Source organism: Zosterops lateralis (assembly GCF_965231275.1).
Source record: "Zosterops lateralis genome assembly, chromosome: 1".
NCBI classification, from domain to species: domain Eukaryota; kingdom Metazoa; phylum Chordata; class Aves; order Passeriformes; family Zosteropidae; genus Zosterops; species Zosterops lateralis.
The window spans coordinates 41,426,516-41,453,890 of NC_139762.1; the positions used below are offsets into that span (position 1 = coordinate 41,426,516).

The 27,375-nt window shown below is 41.3% G+C and overlaps 1 protein-coding gene across 5 annotated transcripts in view; it reads left to right on the plus strand.

The window, feature by feature from the left end:
- Nucleotides 1–3,404: 3,404 nt before the first annotated feature.
- Nucleotides 3,405–27,375, plus strand: part of LOC310916695 (uncharacterized protein) — a 260,046-nt gene continuing 236,075 nt past the window's right edge. For 3 of the 5 annotated variants that reach the window (XM_083874422.1, XM_083874423.1, XM_083874424.1), the window contains exons 1-2: nucleotides 3,405–3,456; nucleotides 3,875–4,065. In XM_083874422.1, coding sequence (XP_083730548.1) covers nucleotide 3,456; nucleotides 3,875–4,065 — 192 coding nt within the window. In that variant the 5' untranslated portion in view covers nucleotides 3,405–3,455. Of the gene's footprint in view, nucleotides 3,457–3,874; nucleotides 4,066–26,727; nucleotides 27,276–27,375 lie in introns of those variants that run through there. The other 2 variants (XR_014591332.1, XR_014591333.1) reach the window with 1 other exon arrangement.

Sequence of the window (27,375 nt, forward strand, 5' to 3'; positions counted from 1 at the left end):
TAGAAGAGGAAGAACTCTTTGACCCTTTCCATCAAATTGTTCTAATTCTCAGCCTGTAATTAAATTCATATTGTCATCACTTCCTGAGTTTCATTTTTTTGATCTACAAAGGATGCACTTGATCATGAAAGGTCTTCCTTTTGCATTTTTGAAAATCAGTGTCTTTGGAGTCTATTTAGTCACCTACACCCATTTGACAGTACAACACACAACTGCAAAATATGCAAGAGCATGGAATGTGTGTTAATGAGTCATAGTATTGATTTCACCAGCAATATTTTAACACTGTTTCTCTTGAAAAATGAACAATAGATCTGGGCTCAGAAATCCTTAGTATATGTTGTGTATGGTAATAGATAGTCCATATTCAGTAATGCACTTTATTATTCTCTGTAGATGCTAAACTACCTTTTACCATAAAGTACTCTTTTACCACAGTGCACGTAAGTGAAAGATCTATGCTAACTTTTTCAGTCTGTCAGCACATCTGAAAAGGATTCAACACAATGTTCTTTTCTTAGGAACTCAGCCTTTTTGGTGTGGATTGGCTTGCCCTCTAGTGAGACTCCCTGCTTTCTGCTTCTCAAATCCATGCTCTTCCAGGACCGTTGCCATGTAGTAAAACGTTCTGGTTCACCATTCCTCCACCTCAGCTCCAAAGACAATTCTGTGTTTTAGCTCAATGTATGTACCAAATAAGTTGAAGGTTCCAAACCCTTTTTATTAGGCAGTACTGATGAACTGTTCAGTTTTGTGGCTCATTGCATTATCATGGTCTGTAATCTCATTCTTCAGAAGGATCACTGAAGAGACTGGAAGGAGGTCATGCTTCCTGTCTCCCCAGGCTGCTGGTTCAGATCATTTTTTCCTGTCCAATCTGTTAGTGTTACTAGATTTGTAGTTACTGTTTCTATCTCAAAGTGTACTTGCCCTGCAGATCTTTATTCTCTCACTGAGATTTGCAATGATTATTCAGAATTTTACCTTAGCCTAAATATATATATATTCTACTTAGGGTTCTCTTTAAATCCTTTGAATAACAGCAGTCTGGTTTGTGCAGAGAACAACTGAAAGCACACTGTAATTTTATTTTTGCAATAGAGTTGTAAACCTCTTGCATCACAAAAAGGAAAGACGGGGTAAAAAAAGAGAAAGAGAGGGAAGCTTGGAATTCATCAGCTGTATGCAAAACTTTGTACTGACCTTCATGCAGTCTAGGGCCTGCCCTTTTCTTCTTATGTATGATCATGTGCACTTAAACTATCTCAGAATGTTCTTTTGGTTTTGGGGGTTAAATTCTCTAGGATTAGGAGCAGAGCTTTCTGAATCCAGGGCCCCCACCTTCGGAATTAATTTTCCTTGATCTCTGCCAATGTCCAGCTCCAGTAATCTTCAGAGCACATGGACAAATATTTGTATTTGGGTAAGTTTTTTTGTATTTTTAGGTGGTTTGATTTTGCTTTGAATTTTACTTTACAGTCCTTGAGATTGTAGATTGGGAATTGTTATTTCTAACAGGATAATTTAGTATTACCCACCATGGGAAGTTTTCTATGTAATTTGTCAGTTGTTTTTATAAATGTGCACTGTAGTGCCTGAACGAACAAAATATTTATTTTCACTTTTATTTTGCCGCTTTCCAACCTATGATACTGGGAATACTTTGACTGAAAAGCTCTAGAGGACAGAAGTTTGTTCCTTGCATGTCTTCTTCTCTGTGAAGGAAGGGGTGAGTGGACAGATAGTGGGATGGTTTATCAGCTCGTTGGCAAGTGAGCTGTCTGGGCTTCCTGCTTTGCTCTGGGCAATTCTGCCATCAAGTCCACCTTGGTACCTGCTCTGCAGCCATTGTGGCTGTGCAACCCTCCCCTCCAAAGTGCCTGTTTGCAGTTAGTAGTGCTTTTTCTTAAGAGTGTCCAGAAGGTTTAAGGCTTTCTACCCCAAAATATAGTCGTTCCACAAAGTCCATTGCAATGATTACAAATGGATGATTGTAAGTAGTCTAAAGTATTTGATTATAAAAGTTAATATATACAGCTTGATCGTCTAATTATTTACCTCAATTTTAAACATTTATGCTGGTAATTTCAGTAGAAAGGCTCCTCATTTGCACCAATCTAAGAAAACAGCAGGGACTGTAAATACTTGATATGCTTTGAGAATAATATAAAAGGATCTTTAGAGATGTGTATTTTAAGAATACAGCTTGGGTGTGACAAAGAATTTTTTTCTCTATTGCAAGATTAGCTCTTGCCCTTTGTCTGAATATATTGTAGCAATAAGAACTGTTCAGGTTCCCACAGTAACAATACTGTTGGGGATAACACAACCCAAGGCCAGGAATAAAAGGGTGTCATGAAGTACCTGATAGTCACCTGCTTCCCAAAATATCCTGGGACAGGTTCTCTCTTGGTGTAAAACAGACCAGCTCCCGAGGATGTGTTCTGGTATCTCTGCAGAGCGGGTAGTCGCTATTGGAGAGGTCAGTACATGCATCAGCCAGATGATGTATGGATCAGATCTTTGCACTGCAGGCTCTTAGGGGATGTTTCCAGTTAACTTCCAGAGCAGCTGCTCCTCAGGACAATGTGGTGTTATATTTAGAAGTGCAGACTGGTCACCTGATGGTGTCCTGATTTAAGAACGACCAGGTCTGTGCTCACCATTCATCTCTTTGAAATGAAAAGGGGAATAACTGAAGAGTTGGCTTGGCTCTGGAACCACTAAGGAAATTCTTGTTTTGGTAGAAAGCACTCTTAATGAGATTGCATTTTTCCCTATCATGTCTAACTTCAGTCTGAGAAGGAAGATAACACAAAGAATAAAACAGTCGAGAGTGCACTGCGGTCACAACTGATTTAGCAGCTTACATGCGATTTTTTTTTTCTTTTCTCTTCTCTTCTTCTATCTGTGTTGATAAAATCGGAGAGCCGGTGGCTAGCACTGATTTAGATTTCCAGCCTGGATTTGTTCTTGTTTTTCTCCTTACTTCAGTTCTCCTTGTGCAGTGCTGCGTGGCGCTGGCAGCCTGAGAGAGAGGGAGCTCCAGTCACACGCAAAGACTCAGACCGCTGAGAGGAGATTAACATCAAGGAGCCCACATTTGCAATAGCGGGTGGTGCTGGGGGGAGAGGAGAGGGGAAAATAAAATAAAAGCAACATTCGGGTAAATGCTCGTCTCTTCTCGCCACCAGCACCTTGCACAGGTCTGAAATCGCTTGTTTTGCTTTGCTGTATTGCGCTTGCCTGGGCTGTGGAGAGGGGAGGGGGAGGGGAGGAAGGGGGAGGTTTAACTTTTACTTGACATTACCGGGTTATTGTCACTTCCCCCGTGTTAAACCTCGGCGGTTTCCCCTCGCCCCCACCCCCTCCCCGGGCTCGGCTCCCTCAGTTAACTTTGTTCAAAGGGCTGCGGCCGGGAGGGCTTGTCCGGGCCTGGGACACAGATAGCGTAAAGTAAATAACCACCACAATTCGGCTGGGGCCGGGAGTTGATCTCGGTGGCGAGAGATCTGCTTAGTTAGCGTTTGCTGTTTGGGGGCGATTGAAGGCCGCCGTGCCAAGGACACGCACACACACACACACACACAGTCACTCTTACACACGCACGCTGGATACAAAAGTCTGGAGGATCTAAGGGAGAATTGCAGCCGCCGGATCGGTGCAGCAGCCGCGGCCAGAGCCATGCGTGCCACGGCCTCCTGAGGGGGGAAAAGGAAGGAAGGGAGGAGGAGATAAAAAAAAAAAAAAAAAAAAAAAAAAAAAAAGAGAAAGAAAGAAAGAAAGAAGGAAAAAAGAAAAGAGGGAGAAAGGAGAACAGAAGAAAGACGCGGGGTGGTGGAAAGTGTTTGCCTGCTTTTGTCTCGCAATACAGTGAACTGGAAGATGGAGATGGATGTTAAGGGAGTTTCTCCGTGCCCGGAGCCCATCCCCCCGGCGGCGGGGTCTGGCGGCTGCCCGCACCAGCGCCCGCACCACCGCGATGGGCAGCCCGCGGAGCCGGCCCCCGCCGCCGACAGCGGCCACCCGGAGCGGAGGCACGGCTCTGAGAAAGAGGACAAAAAGGTAGGTCCGCTCCGCCGCCGGCCGCCCGGCGCCGCGCCCGCCCGAGGGGCCGCCTGCCCGGGGCCGCGCTCGGCGGGGCGGGCGGGGCCGCTCCCATCCCCATCCCGCTCCCGATCCCGCTCCCGAGCCCGATCCCGCCGGCCCCGGGCAGCCCCGCGCCGCCCTTTGTCAGCGCGGCGGCGGGAGGCGGGGGCCGAGGTTGTGTGAGGACACGGGGCGGCGGGGCGGGGAGCGGGGCCGCCGCCGGGCCCGGGGCGCCGGGCATTGTCCGCCCGTCCGCCCGCCGGGAGCGGCCCGGGGGCCGCCGCCAAAGTTTAACCTCACTTGGAGGGGCCGCGGCCGGCGGGGCCGCCGCTCCCCGTCCCTGCCCTGCCCTCCCCGCTCCTCGCAGCCGGCGGCGGGGGGCGAGGCACGGGGGGAAGGAGCCCGGGCGGCGGGTCCCTCCAGCCCTGCTGTGTCATTGCGGAGCGGGGCACGGCCGCTCGCCGCCGGGGGAGAACACGCGGGTGACGGAGTTGAGCGAGAAATGGGTCAGATCGCACCCTTCGGTGCGGATGTGTCTGCTGCTGCTGCCGCCGGGAGAATCGGAAAGTAGGGAGGATGGGATGGGAAAAGGTTGCCATTAAGATAATGTCAGCGGAGTGCATTGATCAGTGCTTTTGTCTGTGGGCACTGTCTTTATTTCCATTCATTTCTCTCGACGTGGGTTTGCTAAACTGAAGCCGATGAATTCTTCTGTGTCTGTAGGTCTGTGACAGGCAGAGACTGATAAATGTGTAAGTTTCATCGTAATTCGGTGATGGTTGCAAGGTGTGATCCGCGTGTGCTAGACTGTAAAACATATCCCTTTCTGTTTTATTGAAATCTGAGTAATTCTCTGAATGCACAGATACCCCCAAACAGATTATAATTCTAGAGTAATGTAAAAAAGAAATGTTGGCATGTACTGGATTTGAGCCGTGTTTCTTCAACTAGTTTTACTATAGTTTGGTTTTGTTACAAATGTGTAAAGAGAACTAACACAATGAAGGAATGTAAGCGAGCAATGCAATAAATCAATGCAACAACTATGTCACACCACATATTTGCATGACTAGAACTCCAGTTGTCATGAGAAAGACCAGGTATTTTTTTTAAATTGTATTTTTAAATGTAAACTCCGAGTTTTCAGCATTCGCCTCCTACTCTTTTGGGTTTGTTACTGTTTGGTAAAATCTGTGCTATTGTTTTAATTAAAAGAGAGTATTGATGCTGGATCATTTAAACAGGGCCTGTACAGTGTAGGAGGGTGGATACAAGGGCTTTATTTTTAAAACGGTAACTGGTGGTTTACATACTGTGATAGATGAACACAGAATTTCATCTCCTTTGAGCTTATGAATATTTAATTCTGTCGTGACTACATGTTACTGTACCTAGCTGAATGATTTGTGTGTGTGATTGTTTCTAGGATCCCTTCCTTTGCATTGTGCTACTAACTAAACTTAAAATTATTTTATTTCAAAATAATTAAAATGTAGAGCCAAGACTGCCATTTACACATGACTTAATTTTGCCACCGCCTCAAGAATTTTAAAACCCTGCCATCAGCAGAAATCCATGCTCAATAATTACTTTCTGATGTGCCACACAATCTGTCTAATGTTTTACCAATCATGGACATGGGGAAGGCAAAGAAGGTGTGACTCAAGGTGAATGAACACCAAAGAAGGCCTGATTCTCTGTGGTGTGGCTAATTAATGTGTTTAGATGTCTCAGGATTGCACTATTTTATTCTGTATCTGCCAGCATTTTCTGGACATGGAAACAAAAGTACTACCTTCTTTTTTTTGTTTCTCATTTTTTTTGTTCTATCTATAGCCATGCTAAAGTACTGTGATATGTTCCTCTTTTTTAATTCCACTATTAGCTTTTCCAAGTTTGCCATTGCCAAGGTTGTTGCAATGACTAGCTTGTATTTTTGGGATATGCTGTGATATTTCAAAGCTCCCTAAATGTATGTATCTTTTCTGGATGCTGTCCCAGGACAACCAGTACTTCTTATTAGTGCAGAACTATTTCAGATATCTGGTAAAGTACTGGCAACAGAAATATGATGAGAAGGGGAAAACCCATTACAGCGATAGTAAAATCCAACACTATTGTGAAAAAAACCCAAGTCAGCTACAAAACTAAACTCAAGCATTTCTGGAAACATCATCTAAGAACTTTCTAAATTGATTGAAATAACTGTACAATTGTTCTTTTAGCCCTTTATGCAAACTTCCTAGGCATACTGATACATCCTAGAAGTGTAAGCACTCCATGTGGAAATCATACAGGACATTAGAACCTGGATTCCTGGCAATGTATAATTCTGACTAACTAAATGTTAAGATCTTGCAATATCTCATGATTTCACTGTCAGATTTGCTTTTTGAGATCATGTTTCAATTATTAAAAAAAAAAATTATATTTAATCATTGAGCTTCATTTCTGGTGGACATAAAAAGGATTTTACTTCCATCAAAACAGAGCTGGGTCAAATTTATGTGCTAATAAAAGTATTTTTTGTCAGTGCCTCCAAAAGGAACATTGCTGAATTAATCAAAGCAAGTATTTTCTTAAGTCTATGGAATTTCAGTAGAAGAGACTACCATAGTCTCACTTATATGGATATTGAAGGGGTTTTGCCTGATGTATATTAGTTTTTTCTGTTGTTGAGTTTCAATAAAATTTTGAAATGTGTATAACTTGAAATATATCCCCCTGTCTTCAGCTAGGATGCTGACATGCCAAAGTGTATGCTTAAGTGCTTTTTTGGAGGAAGACCTGACTTACTTCTCATATATCTTTCTGTTGAAACCATCTCTGACTGATGTATGAGAATAGAAATTATGAAGATTGACCTTATAATTTATTAAGTATACGGTACTTGGTTCTTTAAAGCCTTGTTGCTATTTGGGTGGGAGAAAATGAAGCACAAATAGTAGAGTGCAAGATTTAGAAAGCTAATAGGCTGACTCTATATGGATACTATTTTCTTCTCTTAAAGCAAAACACATCAGAAAATATTTTTCAACACTCCTACAATGTTTTCTGTTATTTTAGTTAAAAGCATATAGGTCTAATCCTATATACAGAAGCATGTTGACATTCTCCAGTATGGCAAAGTGAGTGAGAGGAGAGAACAACCTGCAATGCTGGCTGTTCATTCCTGGCTGGAGGTGCAGCTGATGCCTGTGACAGGTTGTGTGGGTGGATTGTCACACCATCTTGCCACTCCATGACTCGCTGCCAAGGGATCCAGGCCCCTAACTTGTACCAAGGATTCTTTCCAGCTTATCTTGGAATGATTGCATCTTTACAAGGATCAGTGTACAGAGCACTTAGGGAGTAGAAGGCAACTTTGCAATTCCTTTGCAGGCTAGTGACCATGGGTGAGGTTTATCACAGCTCACAGCTCAGAATGGGTAGAGTTTTCCCAGAGCTGGTACCCTGAGCCCTGTGTTGGGACTTTCAAGCCCTCAGCTACAGCCAGTCTATTACAGTGCTGCCATTTTCCGAAGCCCCCAAGTTCTCCAGAAGTTTGTCTGAGGTATGGATTTGGTAATGTAACCTTTCATACTGAGGAGGACTGCCTGCATCTCTGTAGTATGCACAAATCATTTAGCACAAATGATCTACAAGCACACACAGAGCTTTCACTTTATACCTACATTCCAGATGTAAAACCATCTGTGAAATAGCTCCAAAGTGAAGAACTTTCTGTGTATTTACATGGAAAAGAGCACACTGAGGTTATAGCAAAACCAAGCTTATGTGGGCTGGGTACATTATATTCTGGTTCACAATCAATTTGCCAGTGTTTGATGCAAGAGTTCTGAGGTGTTTTGTGGGCTTTTTTGTATGTTATTTCCCAGGATGCTCACCTGTGATAGTGCTGTGTGATAATGGCACCCAAGCGTGAGCTTCCAGAGGAGAAAAGCTGAGTGCTTTGGGGAAAGGCACTTAGTATTAACTTGGGGATTCTGTTCTGCTGTACACACGATCTGATCATCAGCCTCTGAAAGCCTTCTGCGAGGGTATTTACAAGAATAGTGCTATCAACTGTACAGTGCTTGTTCACTCATCCTCCACAAGCAGTAGGTCAGGAATAGTGGAAGACTTCAGGGGAATTCTTTTTTAATAGTTTCTCTTACGTATTTAGTTTTGTTTGATTTGGAAAGCCAAATATTACTATGTGTTTACATTTAGAGAGAGAAGGCTCAAGAAATGCAGTTTATGCTTGTAGCAGATGGTGGGGATTTTTTCAGGGGGTAGATCACTCCAGTCTCAGATCAGATGTGCTTATCTTACCTTAGGCAGTTCCCTTGTGAACAGAAGAGGAGTTGTCAACCACTGTCTTGTTTCCTGGAGATTTGATTGAGTTTTCTTTTGCCAGATAATCTGGATCCATCCCATTGAGCAATGAGAAGAACCAAAAGCTGAAACTGAAATCAGTAATGGGTATGAGGAACCAGTATGGGGTGTGTGGGATGAAGAAAGCAGAAATAGACAACACTACTGGTTGCTGATGGTAGCAGCTTCCCCTGATAATAGTATAAAATGCACCTTGAATTAGATGGAGTTTCCAAGTACTGAAGGCTTTGTGCCAAGTGTATCATGGGCTGCAGTTCTGCCAAGATGTAATGCAGGCATGAATAGTCAAGGTCAGGCCATTGTCTGCATAGATGGACAAATTCTTCACCACACAGACATGGCAGAAAATTATTCTTGTGGCTGTTGCTATTCTGAGAGTTTGATGTCAGACAAAAATTCAAGTGTATGCTTAAAGTGAGGACAGAGCTGGAGAATAATGTGTCTTTGTCTAAATCATTGCTAAGAAGATTTCAGAAATCATTCCCCAACCCAGCAACATCAACTCTGTCTTTTTCAGATCCACTCTTAAGCACCTGTTTTTCATTTTTAAGCTGTTCCTATCTGTGCTGTGGGCCGTCGTGATATTGGTATTGGTCTGCATAGTTCAGTTTCTTCCTGATGAAGTGGTCTTAGCATCCTGTTCTTCCAGAGTTCCCAGAGCCTGGTGGCTGCCTGGATGGTCAGCCTGACCCAAAGCCACAGAACCAGGACATTCTGAGTCCTTCATATTCAGATATATATCTTGCACATTTCTAGATCACAGCTCTGGGGCAAGCTCACTCACGACAGTATGGGGAGACTCCTGGAGATGTGTTCCTGAAGTGGCTGCCCAAAGCCAGAGCACCTGGCAGGTGCCTCTGGAAGGGAGGTTTTAGTCCTTTGTATTGCTGATGTGGGCAGCAAAGCTATTAATCTTGTCATTAACCTGTTTTGATGAGCAAGACCCAAGAGCCCTCTGCTTTGAGGAGACTAAGTAAAAAATTCAGATAAAAAGCAAATCAAAAAGAGGAAATTCACTATGAACTGAAAGCCTTGCTTTGCAGGCAGGTCTACTTCTGCATTTTGATGCATTTCATGTACTCTGCTTCACTCTTCTCTTCTAGTGAGTGAATGAATCCTTAGATGAACCTAGGATTGTGCCTCTGTTACAAAATTAAGCAGAAGCGAAGAAGAAAGAGAAAGAGAGAAACTGTTAATATCGAAGGCAAGAATAACAAACTCATGTTCGTCAGAGAATCCAAAAGGCGACAAGATATTGGGAACCAGACCTCATCATTTTCATATCTCCAAAATTACTTTTTGTCTTGTATTCTGGGAATTCCTTTTACTGCAGGACCAGCAGGTCAAGGGAGGTGATTGTCCACCTCTGCTCCACTCATGTGCATCCCACCTGGAGCACTGCATGCACCTCTGGTACCTCAGCATAAGGAGGACATGGAGCGGGTCCAGAGGAGGCCACAAAAATGATCAGAGGGCTGGAGCACCTCTCTGCTGGAGACAGGCTGAGGGAGGTGGGGCTGTTCAACCTGGAGAAGAGAAAGCTCTGGAGACCCTACAGAAACCTTTCTATATGTAAAGGGGGCCTACAGGAGAACCAAAGAGGGACAAGGGCATGGAATGATAGGACAAGGGGGAAGGCTTTAAACTGGAAGAGATAATTCTTAATTAGGCATTAAGAATAAATTCTTTACTGTGTGGGTGGTGGGGCACCTGGAAGAGGTTGCCCAGAGAAGTTGGGGATGTCCCATGCCTGGTTGGATGAGGTTTTAAGCAACCCAGTATAGTGGAAAGTGTTCCTACCCATGGCAAGGGGTTTGGAAATAGATGGGTTTTAAGGTCCTTTCCAACGCAAACCACTACAAGATTCTGTGATTCTATGATATGGGAAAAAAAAATCTTACCTTAAGTAGATGTCAACAGTGGGAAAACATAATTCTTATACTAAATACAAAACACAGCACTCTACCAGACACTGAGAAGAAAATTAACTGTATCCCAGAATCTGGAATGTAGAGAATGTGGGTTTTATGTTAAAGCATAAAGTTGGAGAGTGAGGAATTGACTTCTGTGATTTGCCTGTGTTTGTTAAAACAACACACGTGATAGTGCCTGTGAATGATTCTTCAAAATTTTAATCAATACTGAGGTTTCTGAAAGAAGAATATGCTATTTAAAATAGTTGTCCTCTCAAATAAATTGTATATGAAATGTTTTGGTGAAATTTACCAGTCTTACAGCTGTTTAAATTTTTTATCCAACTGATCAATAAGTGGATGAAGCTTGAAAAGGTGATCACACTCTGACTGGTTCCTGGAGTAAACAAAAACATTCATTGTAATAGAGAGATTTCATGAAAAGTAAATACTGCTTAGAGTTAATATAAAGTGAAATTAAGTGCATATGTAGTTGATTAGGTAACAAATCCAGGGACATAAACAATGAACATCATGGGTGGGAGCTGAACAACGCTCTTGAATCATCGGCAACACAACCACAAGTTTTGTACGCAGAAAACACAGAACTGACTCTCTGGCTAAAGGCAATTTTATCTTGGCTGCAGAAGGGTTGTGAGGATTCCTACTCAGAGGAAGACACAGCACTGAAAAGGGCTTTGTTATTTCCTCTTGAGCAGTTGGGACATTGCCTTGACTCAGATGTAGTGGTATGTGTTCATGCCTATGTGCTGAGACTGGAAAGCAGTCTTATTCAGGACTGCATATGACAGCTCAGAGCTTGGCCAGTGCATGGCATATCCTTCCCACTTAAGTAGAGCTTGTTCTCAAAAGCCCAGTATTCACAGGAGCTCCTGGCCAAGAGCTGAGTGCCAGCTTGTAACAAATCTGAGGCTTCAAACAATGGATAATCAACGAAGCTAGAAATGAACAATACCCATGTTGTTGCATGCTATTCCCAGTGTTTTCCTAGATGCTCACAGTGTTTTTAGACCATCTCTATCTGTGATAAAAACTTACTGTGTTGTGTTGAATCCTTACGGCACGGCAATTTTTACTAGACTGAGGTTTCAGTTTACTTAATTGCCCGAGCTAAAAGAGACATATAAGTTACTGATGTGTGAAGTGGTTCAGTTTTTGTTTGGTTCCAGATTTTGTTGTTCTCTGTCTGGCTGTAGCCATGCTGCTCATATAGTGCCTGGGATTATTTCCCAGCACCTTGCTCTAGGTGGATTTTTGTACTGACTACCTGCCAGTAGTAATTGTCCGGAAACACTATAAAAAGTTGCAGAGTCTCGGTAGAGTTATTGTTTTCTAACATCTTGTCTCTGAAAATACCCAAATAGTAAAGAGAATGGGACTACAGCTGCAAATGGGAAAAGTAACAACAGGATCACTGATAATTTCCATGAAAGTAGGGATCAGATCAGGTTTTAGTGTGATGTTTAAATATGTAGAAGAAAAAAAAAAGATGGATCTGAAAGGCAATGCAGATGTTAGTATTCTACAGTAGTTTCTTTCCTTCCTCACTGTCATCCTTTATGTGTGGCTTTGAAATTATCCTCTGCCTATAACAAAAAAATCTTGTTTTATTTCAATTCCTTACATTGCTTTCTGAGATATAGGTGCAATATTAATTGTTTCAGAAACTCCAGTAAGTGCATCTTAACTGGGATAAAACAAGACAACATTTGGCCCGTAGTATGGACAAAGACAGTCACGTATAAAATTTGTTAGATAGCCACGATTTACTAGAAAAAGAGCAATTCTTCCATGCCTAATGGCTTCTGCCATGTGTTTAAATACAGCTGTTATTTTCATTATATATTATATGAAGACCAATCTTGTTACAGAAGCAGAATAGGAATAGTTTCCTTGGCTGAAAAGCAAGTGTTGGGTGAATAAAAATTACAGACTTCAGCTGCAAAGCTTGGTTAATGCACTTAGTGTTCCTGGGTTTCAGAGTTCATTCTGTTGAACACCTTGTCCTATGTTACAGAGTTTATTGTCTCCAAAAAGCTATTCGACACAAGTTATTCAAAGTGATAATGGGATCAACAAGTGCAGGGAAAATAAAGGTAATATTCCCCCCTTCAGTTCTAGACCCTCTGCAAAGGATTCTGATAATTGATTGGAGAATGAAATTAAAATACTGTGGAACCCATGCCTGTTCCATCAGCACAGAGTCTGTGTTAATTGATTTCAACAAGTGCCTCAAGCACCACTGACATCTCATTTTTGCTATTACCTAGTGATGGTTTTCTCACTGAGGTTATTACCGAGTCTGTACTGATTTTTAGGAGGCCATAGCAGAAAATCTGGTTTTGGATCCAAACTAACGTACTCAAGGTCTTTGTGGAAAGGGCATTAAAGGGCTACTATCTACTAAAGATAATTTTTGTGGCTATTATATTTAGTAGCAATTTTTTATTCAACGTAGCATAAATAAATAGGCATTGTGCTTTTCTGTGTATTCAAAAAGAGTACTTTATTGCCCTGAGGTAGTTACTGTGTCAATCAGACACGACACAGGAAGGGCAGTTACAAGTCCTCAGAGATGGGCAGGTGAGCATGATGTGTGGGGGTAGGTTGTGAATAATTTCTGCTCTTCAGGTGACTTAAGAGTGAGAGGGAGTGATGTGGAGGGGCAGAGAGAGATTAGCTGGAAAGCTAATTGAAAGCAGCAACTTTTGAGCAGGGCTAGAAGAGAGAAGTTTGTAAGGTTTGTGTTTTGAGGCAAAAGAGCTTTATGAAGTGTGCACTGGGTCCATGTGGAGTTAAAGAGGCACACAGTAGAATTCCACAGCATTCACAGAATGCCTTCTGAGGCTTCACAGACATTATACAGTGCCCCGGTTAGCCTTGTTAACTTTATTGAGTGTGCTTCGAGGACATGCAGACTTTCAAAATATGTGGAAACCACTCTTAATAATTAATTGGCTTACTCTCTCCCACCTATTGTTTCATATCTAATAAAAGGCAACAGCAAGTCATTGCCAAAGGAAACAGATACAATAATATTTAGGTTAGTTTGGTTTGAGATATGGCAGGCTAAAAAGGATCTCCCTAATGATCTTGGAACTTAAATAATCCCCATTTTTTTGTCCTGTCTTATTTCTCCCATGACTATCATAGGATGTGCTCTTAAACTAAATTTTCCCTGATCTGGTAAGTGGTTTCGGGAAGATCAGTCCATTTTTAGAGTGTGTCTATATGAACTAATTTATAACTGGAAGCATGTTTCAACTTTATTGTGTCAGGGACATGCTGAAATTTCCAAGTGATAAAATGACTTTTTCCTTAAGCAGAGCAGCCAACATCCACATTATCATCTGCATCCCTGTGTACATAGTGTGGCACAGGAAATGACCCATCATTATCAGGTGGCTGTTAAGATGGATGCAGGGAAATGGTGAGGTCACTGGCATGGCCTCAAAGACAGACATCCACAGATGTTCTATAGTCACTTCAGTACATGCAGTTAAAGGGTGCCTGTTGTGCACTTCAGGAAATTTTTGCTTAAACAGAGAGCATTTAAGTTTGGAGGAGGTCATGAATATGTTTCCAAAGGGAGAAGAGAGGAGCAGCAATCTTCAAGGGAAGGAAAACTATGCAAGATTTTCTAGAGACCTAGAGGAGCAAGGCATCAACAAAGAGTCAAGCTTCATCTGCCTCCCACTGTAGGGAGGTGGCTAATGCAACGTCATGTGCTGTTGTGGTCTTACACAAAGCATAGCCTTATTAGACCTTTAAAATGGGATCCAAAGGTGCCAACTTCTCCAACTTGTCAAGAGGACACACCCTGTGCAGAAGATAAATAATTGATGAATCAGTTCAGAGAAAGGCCATGTGGAGGTTAGAGCATCAGAGGTGGTCAAAGTCAATGTGTCTCCGGGAGACACACAATCTTTTCGAGAAGAGTTACACCACAGGACTGTCATGAGATAATCAGCCAGATGAACATCAAAATTTGGATCATTGTGTGCTGGGAAATGCTGCTCAGGGCAGGAAAAAGGCTCTGAGCTCTCTGGTCTGCTCTCTGCTCTGTATGTTCTGCCTGTTGGTAAGATTCAGCAACTTTCTGTCTTTAGGCAGCGTTTCACAGTCATCCACTCTTGCACACAAAACAGTCACTGAGGTCTTCCTAACTGTTTAAGTGATGCAGTCACACTTGTACTTAACTGCTGCTGTTTTAGAACCAGACTTAGCTCCTCACAGCAGGTTATCTGTTTGGACACACTATCCTATTGACTGTGGCATTATTCCCAGTAGTCAGAACTACCCATACTGACCATGTTTTTTTGCAGATTAAAGTAAAGCCTGTGGAAAGGTGTCATTCTGCAACATCGGTCTGTATTTCATAAGTGACTGTGCATGTTACCTGTATTGATGTAGTGTGACACCTCATACATCCACATCTGATGGTAGTAACTGGAAGAGACCAGAGAGAGGAAAGTCAGAAAACCACAGATAACAAGTGCTTATGTATTATGTACTGTGTGATATTAAGAAGTAGGAGCAGGAGGACACAGTGACACAACAGTTAACAGGGGCCTGAAGCATTACTCTTTTATTTGCTGATAGAGATGTCTTGTTTCTCACCTACACAAAGGAAAATTATAGATGGATCTGTCATAGGTAGAACTTTTGCCATTTTTAAGACACAGGTCAGAGCAGTTACACCTGTTGACACACGGTTCTGTGGTATCAATAGTCTCAGCATGCAGTGTGGTCCTTGTTTTGTCATATATCTGTGGCAGAGACTGTTACAACTACCCAGAACACTGTGAGAAGTACAGAAGTTCAGCAGCCAGGGTCAGGGCCTCTGAAAGGTGGTGTGGAGATCACTGCAGAGAATTTAAAAGGTGAGCTACCAAATGGAAAGTACAGAAACGCACTGTGCCCCGAGCTACTCTGTGCACAAACAGGAGCGTATGTGTTGTACAGAGTAAAGGCAGAAAATGTTGAGTTCTTCTTCCAATCAACACTTGTTATGTTATCATGGTGCATAAAATAATAGGGAGAAGCATACGTATGGCAGTGAGGTAAAAATAATATAACTCGTGTTTAAAAGCCAAACCAATGTAAAATGCATAAATGCAATAATGAGATCTAGTGATAAATTTTAAAGGCTAAGTTACAGAAAAGAAGAACAAGGCAGTTCATCCTTTTCCCTCAGTTAGCAAGAATGAGGGAATAGGACCTGCTTGTATGGCAGGTCACTGCTTGATCTGTAGGATCTGGAGGCACATTCACCTTAGGTAAAATACCATTCCAATACTCCATTTGTGCAGCTGATTCTGGATGCCAGTGCAATACTGACCACAGAGAGGGACAGAGTCTCACCTCACACATCTCTAGTCTGTTACTATCCTTTCTTCTGATCTCCTAAACCAATGCCAGGGTGTGCTGGCAGTGCTCCTGCGGGCTCAGCAACAGAAAACTGAGACCACACCCTTGCCATGAGTATTACTGTACCTCTCTGACAGCACTTTAGCATCAGCCCAGATGTGTAAGGATCAAAAGGACTAGCAAATTATTAAATTTAAGAAACACAGGGTTTAGAAAAGTGCTTCTAAGAACATCTTTAAAGCTGAGATTTAATATTTGACTTCATAGAAGGCTAAGGACAAATTTTGTGTCCTACTACAAAGGAATTTCACCACATTTTTCTCAGACATGTTATATTTTACTGACTTGAAATGATTTATGACCAAGTAAAACTTGTTACAAGTAGAAACTACGCAGGAGGAAGTGGAGAAGTACAGATTGTTAAAAAATAATCCAGAGGAAGGTGTATTAGCAGGTTCAGATGGGGTCAGATGTGCATTGTCACTGCTCTAACAGCTTTCATTACAGAATTCTTACCTTTACACACTTAGGAGAATGACATTCTTTAGTATCAATGGGAAATTGAAACTCACTTCTATTCTTCAGAGCTGTAAGAGAATTGTTTTGAGCAGTATAATTTTGGAAGTAATTTCCACATTTGAAGAAAGAGAAAGGAATATGGACAGGTCTCATTTTCAAATAAATCCAAAGGTTTAAAGTTTACTAAAATAACAATTTTACTGAACATGCATAGTCCAAATCTTACTCTGTTCTGCAGAAAACTCTCTGGAAAGTCCCTTGATGAGATTTTGTTTGGGATTAGGAATTATCCTTTCTTGGAGCAGGAGAATGCTGTAAATTTCCCACATTGTTCCTGTATGATTCTGTGCTGGAAAATGCTTTGATGCTTTTTCAAATGAAATGGCACCTACAGAGAGTTTTCAGACACACTCAAACTCCAACAGTTGATGTGAATTACCTGACAATTGTCTAAAGTGAATGCAACTATAAATAAAACCACAGTCTTGCATACTTGCATGATCAGATCTTGGAATTCTGAGGTTTTGAGTGAGAAGCATAATTTCCTTTATGTAATTAAACAGTGGCCACTACAACAAAACTCGTACACTTACATGTTCATGTAGCACTAAGTATAATATTTCAATAGTATAATATTGCAGAACCAACTGTATCAAAAACAATCTTAGAGCTCAGGAACACCAGTGTGCTGGGGATGTGATATGTAATCTGAATCTATTTTTGGTAATAAATAGTCGATAAAAAGTGTTAGTGTAATAACTGAACAGCACCTTAAAAAGGAAATATATTTTGAAGTGAAAGCTGTTTGCTAACTTGCATTTTCCAAGGTTGATATATTTAAAGAGCTATTTCATTATAATACAATGTTTCAAATTCTAAGTAGTCTATTTTAGAAGGGATGTGTAACAATGTCAAATGTTGCAGCTGATAGCATAACCTCAGCCTGCACAACAGATTGTAAGAGGGGAATTCTTTGTCCTCTTGCTCTTGCTGGAGCGTCAGTTTGAAGAGTAACACATCTGTAATAGAGTCAGGTTGCTTTTTTATCAGCAGCTGATGGTGACACTCCTAAGAAAGGGCCAAATTCATACCTACAAATGAATTTGTCAACAAAATATGAGCATGTGAGACAACAGTTCAGTCACATTTCACTTTCATTTTTTCTCTTTTGTGCTAGGGAGTAACTTTCAAGTGTCGGCTCTTTCAGCTGAGTGTCAGCCTTTTAATAATTTGCAGCAGCATGTCAGCCCCCTTAGAATTACCATATGTTAGCTGTTTACCATGCTGGCTGAAAGCATGCGCAGTGAGCTGCTCCCCTTTGCCCTACCTGAGTTGCTCTGGTGACAGCCAGGTGATTATTTTAGCTGACAATTCAGCCACTATCAGGAATGCCCCAGGTGCATTTGCTGTGTCTGCAGAGTCTGGGAAGGTCAGTCAGTCACAGAGCCAGGCAGTGGGAGGAATGGGGCTGGGTGGTGGATGTGCTTGGCAGGCTGGCTAGTGAGCAGGAAGACTTAGAGGCCTAATCCCTTCCTTCCTTGTCTGAATATTTAGGCAACCAGGAGACAATTACACTGTAGCTTGTGTGATCTCCGTGGGAATTTGCTTCTGAGAAGTCCTGGCTATGGAACCAAGAGAATCTGTTTATCTTAATGTCTGCCTGAGTTTTTGACTAATGCTACTGCTATAGGATGTTATCACCCAGCAGATATTTGAAATACTAATAACCCTAATTTTCCCTATCCTCACTGTCAAAGAGAAGAATGACAAAGGGATTTACTCATGGCAAACCTTGTGTTAATAGTGATAACGTGCCAGTGTGTATCTAGTTTTGGACTGTATCCTGTGGCCAGTGCCTGACTGTGAACCGGAGCTTTTGCTGGCATTTTCCTGTGTCTGACATTCAATTTGGACCTGTACTGCAGAGGGAAACCGTAGTAAGCTAGAAACAGAGTGCCAGATAGTAAGAGGATGACAAGTCTTTTCCAGTCTTGTGTGAATGCTATTGAATGAGCAGTCAGTGTGCTAGGGGCCAGTGAGCCAACAAATATGTTCAGCGTTCCCAGAAAATAGTCTTCAGAATAGTAGGAGGTGTGATTATGAAGGGGAAGCATTTGAAAGCTATAGATAGTGGAGTTAGGCAGGAGAAGTGAGCTGGCAGGAAGGCATTTTGAAGCAAAATGGGGCTCTGTGTAAGCCTTTCCCACAGGAGCTCTGCCCACCCAGCCTGCATATCCCGTTAGTGTGGAGCTGATGGGGGCAGGAGACTGCCAGCACATTTCCCTGTGGGAAAAGAGGAATTAAGGTTATAGGGAAGTGTCAAGGGGACATACACATGGCATGGACACAAAGAAGTCTGAGCAAGGACCATCTCTGCCAGGACTGCAGATATAGCAGTGACCAGGACTCACTGTATAATTCAGCTGCTTTCACCAGTTCTCTGAATACAGTGAAAGTGAGGTCTCTACAGCTGAATTGTCTGACAATCTCTCCTTTTATACTTAGCTGTATTATTTACCAATTTTGAAAATGGTTCAGTAGGGGATAACTAGTGTTCTGAGATCATGATGGGTCTAGTCAGCTTTCCGGAGTACAGCAATTACTGTGTGAATAGAGGTGAATGTGACGGACAAGCCGGGTGGCTGCTCTCTCTAACCTGAGCATGAGTTTTTTCATGTTTATGTGCACACTTCTTCTCTGTGATTAGCCTCAATGGAAATGCCATCGCCAGGGTCCTGCTGGCAGCAGCAACTTAATAGGCAAAATGGAGGGGGTTAGGTGTTCTTCTGTCTTTTTCATTTTTCATTAAATAAGGCAAAATACACAATAAGTGAAGTCTGATTTGCATGGAAATTTGTATGCATGTATAATAGATCTAAATGTTAATGTGGGAAATTACTTTCTTTCAACTCAGTGGCCTGTATGTTTGATTTTTAGAATTATTTGCTTCTTTGTAACTTTCTGTAAGTTTCTATTGCAAAATAGTGTATCTAAATTCCTTGAGAAATACTCAAGCACTTGTGGCCTAGTAGATAAGGAGATTGTTGCCTTCTATTGGGAAGTATTTCTTATTAAAATCCACTGGCAGCTTTTCGATAAATTCCTCTTTTCTTCCTCTGTCAAATGTACTGTTACAAGGATAGCGATGAATGCCCTCATTAAGAAATACCATACATTTAATAGCCATGATTTAAAACTTTTATTCCATAGGCAAATGTCTCCATGTGTCTGTACATGTAAAAGCCAATTTTCATTGGATTTTGAATGCAGCTAAGTCTTGGAATGAACTAACAAATATCCTTTGCTTAAACTTAACAATAATTGTATTTGATATTTTCAGAATTAATTTTTATATCAGTTTTCATTATATCGCTGTTGTGTTCTGGGTACAACAGGGCAGCTTACTTGCAGCTGAATTAAAATCTGTGGTTTAATAGCACTTTGTCTTGCCTAGGCAATAAACTATCTCCCACAAATGGAGGTGCTATCAAGGTAAAACATGTTAAGTTAATTCTGTAACAAATCCCTGTGTTGCTGATGGAAAATATTTCAGAAGAATAACTCCCTGCTATGCGTGGAGGCTTCATGAATTTCAGGATAATGGAGATAACATTCTCTAAGGGATCTGCCGAAATATACCCTTTCCTGAAGCACTGTCTGAATTCTTCTTGGAAGTATTTGTGGATCAGAAAGCAGCTGTGGCCTAACTACACTTTCATTTGCTCTGCTTTAAATAAAGGTGTAATTTTAAACTGACTTTAGGAATTTGGTGAAAAATCCTGTGTGGATACACTTAATTCAGTTAAACCTAGCTAATACAAATTTAATATGCATGGCTAATTTATAGGTACAAGCTAAGCTAACAGAGAAAGTTTTTAACTGTTTACATAAATCAATTTTTAAACAGACAAGGAAAAACTTTCATATAGTACAAGATTGAGAAGATTGGGACTGTTTACCTTGGAGAGGAAATGAATCAGAAGTGAGATGATAAAAGGTTACAGACAACGAAGGTGTTGGCTTTACAGAGCAAGAAATGCTGTTTCTACCATCAGGGAAGAACAAGAAGTATTTGGTGAAGGTTAAAAGTGACAAAGTCAAAAGTAAGTCAGAAGAAATGCTCTGCCATTCTGGGAACTCATTGCTGATGGAAGTTGAAGTGGCTGGATAACTCTGAAGGCAAGAATTTAACAGGGTAGGCTTAGGCACATGATTTAAGGGTTGATTTGGCAGTGTAACCTGTTGGACTCCATGAACTCAGATGTCTTTTCCAACCTAAATGATTCTATGATTTTTATCCAATTACGACGGCAAGGATTAAAAAAAAAAGAGTGGTGGAAAAGGTAAATGCCTGTTTGACGCAGCTCTGTTACTGATGAGGTCAATTTTCCTCCATGTTTAGCTGCCTGTGTAATCTCTTGGTTGCAGTATTGTTTCTGGGTAGATCTTCAGTAGCAATTTCTTGTTAATGTACAGATTACCACAATTGTGCCCATTTCCTTCCAAAAACTCATGTCTGCTTATTCCCTAAAAGCCACAGCACACTCTTTTGTGGTCTCATTAGGAATTTGAATCACTGCATTTCAGTGTTCCTAAAGAGCAAATGCCACAAATTTGTCTCTAAAGGTGACTGTCTCTTCCACACATGTGGAAAATAGCAAATACCTTTGTCTGGTTACCAGATTATGCCATAGGTTTGGAAAACTTTCAGTGTGGCATGATGCTTGGTTCTTGGGAATGGGAGTGCATCATAGGACACGATGGTTTGTTCTTGGTTGTAGCTGCTAATCAAATGAACTGAGATGACAGAGCTCTCCAGAGGATTCCTGGCTAATATCACAGTCTAATGGAAGAGCCCCTGTAAATTGCCATGGAGAAGCAATGCAGACAGAGCAGGAAAATTAAGATGACCTGTTCTTACCCACTGCCACACCCTGGTAACTCTAGTCTCTTAGATAAATCCTGGCACTTCTTGAACATACTTCCTAGAGCCTAATGGGGACCGCATTTTGCAGAGCAGACAGAAGAGCCTAGAACCAGACTTTTGAGTTGGATTTGTGGAGACCATGGGCAAGGCTTTGTACAGAGTTAACCAGCATTTTTGGATTGGTCCCAGTTCAGCCTGGTGAGTGGTGTGCTATGTGGATAAGAGATCTGGAGGGTGACATCTTTTTCATGTGAATTCCAGTCTTTTTGTTGCTTACTGCTCTGCAGCAGACACTGAGAGTGTTTCTGCTGCCTCTTGGCTCTCCTTAATCAGCAGCTGCTTTTTATCTTTGGAAGCAGCCTAATCATCTCCCCTGGTAGTTAGTGAGGTTGTTCTGGGACCCAGATGCTACCTGAATCTTCTGTGTCGCTGGTGCAGACTGAACATCGTAGCAGCCCAAGAATGAGTGTGCTGTGCTATTTCTTTTGTCTCATGTGCTCAGCTAACCCTGCCAGGTTTTTGATCCACACACGAGTTTTCTCACTTTTTGCTGTTTATGATAGAATGAGGTCACAAGTTAGGTCTGAGGCCATTTAATCATTCATTTTGTCTCTATCACTTACCTTCATATCCCACCATCCTTAGTCATGCCTACAGTATCAGTAGACTAATTGTACTATGGTGGAAAGGCCTGACATGCAAATCTGCCATTGCTCATTATTGTGGCCTGCTTTGTGTGCCAAGCCTTCTGTCTTTCAAACTATCTGTTCCACAGAGTCACAGCCTGGTGACAATGACCCAGTTATACTCAGAGTCTGAGAAGTTCCCTCTATTTTTCTCCCCTTCCCTTTCTTCTTTTTTTTCTTGGTTTCATTTGGGTTTTTTGTTTGTTATTCTATTTTTCTTCATTAGTGTCAGTGAGGGCTAGGCACTGGACAAAAGAGAGACTAGATTAACTTTTTGCCTACTACTTTCTTCTCCTCCTCTCCATTTCTTTTAGTCCCTTTTTGTGGATCTCTGAAGATGCAGCTTCAACAGATCCAGCAGACTGAAGGGAGAGTTAATGGGTCAATGGGGAAGGTGAGCTGGTTAAAGAATTTTTGAACAGTATTTTCTTAGAAGAATTTCAGATTTGATCTTATTTCAGTAACTCAGAGGCAGGTTCTCACAGCCAGATATGGATTCGTTGCAACCTAAACAGGAGCCTGGTGAGGATATTCCTTGCAGGAAAGTCTGATACCCTTGCACTTTGGCACTTGTGGTGGAGCCAAGACTTCCAGAACTGTGTAAGTCCCAGCAGTAAATGGTGCTTACCTCTTAGGTCCTCAGGAAAAAGCCTAGAGATTTCAAAAGGTCCAATAGTCCTGGAGAGGCAACAGAAGCAAAGGTGTGAAAGCTCTGATTTCACAGTCCATGGCAGTGTGGCTGCCAGGAGGGTGCTCAGCCCTCCTGGAGCCCTGGCCCTGAGAGGTGTGACAGCTGTTTGGAGTAAATGACATGTTGCTCAAGCTCATGCTACTGCTGACATCAATACCAGTTTCCCTCAGGCTCAGAGAAGTGGTGGGGATCACCTCCCTCCCAAAGCAGAAGCCTGCAGCCTGCCCCAGCCATATGGTAATGGCAGCTTTAAAAATTTCACTCCATTTGCTAAAATACTGCTTCAATCTAAAGGAAGATGAAAGCAAATAGAAAGTAATTCCTGGTGAACATGAACTGCTGTCTTCTGGCTGGCTCCAAAGGGCAGCCTGAGAACAGCTTGCCAGCTGCACTGGGGAGCAACTTCTCCCATTAAAGGGATACAGCAATGCATTTCTCTTCCCAGCTGACATTCACTGCGGCTCATGTTTATGGCACTTCCCGGTGGAAGCAGAGCTCTCCAGAGGACTCCTGGCTAATAACACAATCTAATGGAAGCGCCCCTGTGCTGAGTGATGCTGGGGATAGAAGCATGAGCCTTACAGCTTGCAATGAAAAGTCAGGCCCTGTAAGTAAAAGCTGTAATGATTCATTTCCTTCGTGGATGGACTGTAGAGAGGCATGTGTAACATACGGTTACAGCTAGGATGACAGTAAAACCAATATAAAACAAAACCATGCCAGTAAAAGGAACACTAAAAAAATGTCGGTGAGGAGATAAAGCAAAGGTGATACACGGCTCATTCTACAACCAGGAAGTGTTTGTCAGTCTTTCTCATGGGAATATCAGGTTGTAATTTTGAGATATATTACATTAATACTAAAATAGAGTTTTGTGCCTGTATACAAATACAGGGTTTAGGAGGGTGTCTTGTATTTTGAGTCCAAGATCCCTCTAATTAGGGTTTTTTTCCTTTTCAAAGTCGTGTGCCAGGGTTAAAAGATGAGTGGAACTTGCAGCTTTGGTCTTAAAAGGTGTTTATTAAATTTGTATCTCAAAAGTCTTGCGTGCCGCCCTACACCAGGCTTAACGCGCTGAAAGATGCTGCTGCCAAGAACACGAGACCTGGTGTCCAAGGTCTCTTAAAGATTTTTAATCCATTAACTCTTGAAACATACTATATTTACAATTTTGCACCAATAATTACTACCAATTCTAGATACGCAGTTTTCTACATCACCTACATTCTACCAATGTCTTTGTGCCACCATCACAGCAGAAGATGGAGTAGAAGAAGAAGAAGAAGTAGAAGAATTTAAGACACCGCCCAAAATTCTCCATCTTGCCTCTATCTACTTCCATTCTAAAAACCCAAAACTAAAAATTTTCACCCTGTGATAAACTAAACTACTGTCTAATTTAAATTTTTGTTGTTCTCCTTTCATCCATAAGTGTTGGCAGTTTTTCTCATGGACTAAGGTGAAAGGCAATGCTTTTCTGGGGTCCCAGCAGGGGTCTCGGAGCCCCCGGGGCAGTTTGAGGGGTTTCCCTGTGCCCTGGACTCCAACATGGGTGGTTGCTTTAGAAAAGCTCTTCTCTGATGTTTACCTATGGCTCTTTTTGAAATATTGTTTGCACACTAAAATATACTGCAAGTATAAGCCTATGTTTTGTATTTGGATCTAATGTTACAATAACCGTAAAATAACCCATTTAGAATAATATGCAATAGAACTCCATTAATATTGTGTTGTAGCCTAAAATTTCTGCTGTACTGAAGTTATTTTTATGTAAATAGAGAAGTTTGGATTGTAAAGTAAACAATTTTCATTCTGTATTCAGCAACTGAACTATATTTCTTTTTGACACTTCTGTAAAACGTGTTATGCAGGATAAGTATAAAAATCACTCACTGGAGCCTTTAGATTTAATTTCACATGGATGTGCTAACTGAAAGAGGCACTACTATGTTAGAAATACAATATTTTCTTTGTTTGGAGAGAGGGATGTTACCTATGATTTGCTTACTTGTGGTTATTCGTTGTTACTGGGAATTCAAACATTTTGGAGCTGAAATTAATAAAGTTGAGATACCTTAAGCAGGAAAAAAAAATATAAAAGAGAAATATGTGTTATAAGAGAAATCCTGTTATAGGCCACACTATAGCCATGTGTCATTCTTTTAGCTACTGAAATGTAAAGTAGGTAACTGGAAAATGCCTAGGTTTTCTGACTCCCTAGGATACTAATAATCATACTTCTGGTGCAAACACTGCATGTCTGTGTCTTACCAACTCAGCCTGCTGCTGATGTGATATTGGTGCCATCAAATTTTAGGTCATACCAAATGTGATTAGGTGCTGTCACAGTAAATTTAACCCTCATCCATTAGGGAAATGGTCCAGGTGAGAGGTCACTTCCAACCTCAGAGTGGCCATTTTAATGCTTTTATTTCCTCTAATTGGAAATGATAATCAATGAGAATCATTTATGAAACTTGTCCAGAGTAGTGATTCTCTACTTAAAATGCCATCTTCTGCCTAAGGCACCATAATTGCAATCAGGTTGATGCCATATGATCATAATGGGATTCAGAACTTAATGATGTGTATGGTTAACCTGTTTGCAGTACTTGGCAAACAGACCTAAGCAGGTTTTTCTCTGATAGGAACTTCATTGCGTTTGACCTTTTGTCATCCAAGGATTTGTGTAAAGTATTCCCTTCTCTGGAATTAGGTGCTTGAATGAAACATTTCATGGGCCTGCTTAACTATTCATTTGTGCTACGATAGCAATTAATGTCTGTGTAAGTAAACCTTCTATTTTAAAGGTCATTAATTTTCTATACATGATACAGCTCAGAGATCCTGCTACTAAAATAATTGGGAGCTAGAGGTACTGATTTATGAGAGAGGATTAAAAACACTAAAAATCTAAAGATTAGCTAAGTGATGACTAAGAAAGGTTGTGATATAAGTCTTCCTCTTGGTGGTTTTGTTTGTATTGTATATTTGGCTGAAGGCTTTAGGCTGTTGTTTCAAGATGTTCTAGTCACCCTTTCTAGTCTTAAAGTCCATACATCCTACTTGCCTACTTCTTTAAAACCTGGGAAGAAATACAGTTTTAATTTTTGTGGAGAAGTATTTTACCCTGCAGAGAAACCAACAGTTGTGTGTGTGTGGCCAGTTGTGCTGTAAGACTTGAGGATGTAGAGAACTTTTGGGTGGTGATGCAGCTCTGGTATGACAGCTCTGCCACAACATTGTGTTTCCGGGTCAGAGTGGAATCTGTGGCAGGCAGTGTTTGTTCCTCATAGAGGCTGCTTTGCAGTGGTGTCACATCACTGTGTTAACAGATCACTCTTTGCTCTGATGGAAAATATTCTTAGTCCTGCCTCTCCTTTATAACAGTTCCAACTCACCTGCATGGGAGTTACTTTGGTTTTACAGCTGTAACAGGGGTAGGATCCATTTAATTAACTTTATGATGATTATGCTAAGGTGAAAAAAGGTTTGTGTGGCAGAAGCTTTTCTCAGTGATGAGGTTGATTCAACAGTAATTCCTCATAAGGATCTGTTTTGGATTTGGCTGCTTCTGTTGGCAGCACAGTTAGTTCTGTAGCATCTGGAAAATGGCCGTGCATCATGCATTACCATTATAAGAATACTTATTGCAGCCTATTATTTATCTGTAGCAGTGCCCACTCTTTATTGGGGCTTTCCAGAATGCAAGAATATATTTACTCTGAAGTAATCACAACCTAAATAATCACTAACTTACCAAAATTTAGAAATTAACCATTATTGCCAGCTAGATCCATAGAGAATATTTGATGGCATGGCTGAGAGTACATCAATTAAGAATTGCTGATGAGAATCCAACACAGTAAGTAACAAATTAATGGAAGGACAAGCAGTAGAGCTTCTTGCAATATTTCAGTGTTATAAAGCTCCATTTCTAAATTAGGAGAGTGTGCATTACCAGACTTTCAACTTGTTACTGATCCAAAAATGAATGTTGAGTTATTAAACACTATGAGACAGTGTCATCTTTGTGAGGAAACCACGTGAAGAACTGTGCAGGAGAAAGCAATGTTTTCTTTGGCAATTAAAAAATAGGTATCTGTTTGAACCTTTGTAGAAGCTGAAGTGTGAGGAAAGCTGAAGGAAACTGGTCAAAAGCAAAGGAGAATAAATGGAGCTGGACTTCAATGCAAATGGGGTGAGGACTTCAATGCCTGGCTTCTATGCCACAGTACTTAATGATTTTAGATCACATTTTCCTAAAAAGTGATCAGCACTCTGAACCATGATAAATTCACAAAGGAAAGGGACCTGAAGAATTCTGTTAAACAATATTCTGGAGTACACAGATCCACTCTTTTTTTTTTTTTTTTTTTTTTTTTTTTTTAGCAAAGAGGAGTTTAAAGCATCACGTGAAGCACATCTCCTGTTGGATTTGTTTTAGTTTTCTGTTAGATATTTCTGTCAATGAGTGTAAGTTCTCTTCCCCTTAAGACTTCTGTTGACTGGCAGAAACCATCTGGTTAGATATTTTTATGCCTGTTTAATTGATAATCGAGATTGAATCCTGTTGAGAAAATCTGACTTGCCTGTTAGTAAACTCTGAAGTCTAGAGTACAGAGAGAAACACATTCCTGACCTGTAATAAAACTGACAACCTTTACCTTCTGCTGGTACCTGTAAGCACATCCTCTTTAATCATGGTCTAATTGAGGCTTTGGTATTAGAAGGGGAGACTGTAAGAGCCTGGAGGGACAGTTTATCTTAAAATGCCAAGAA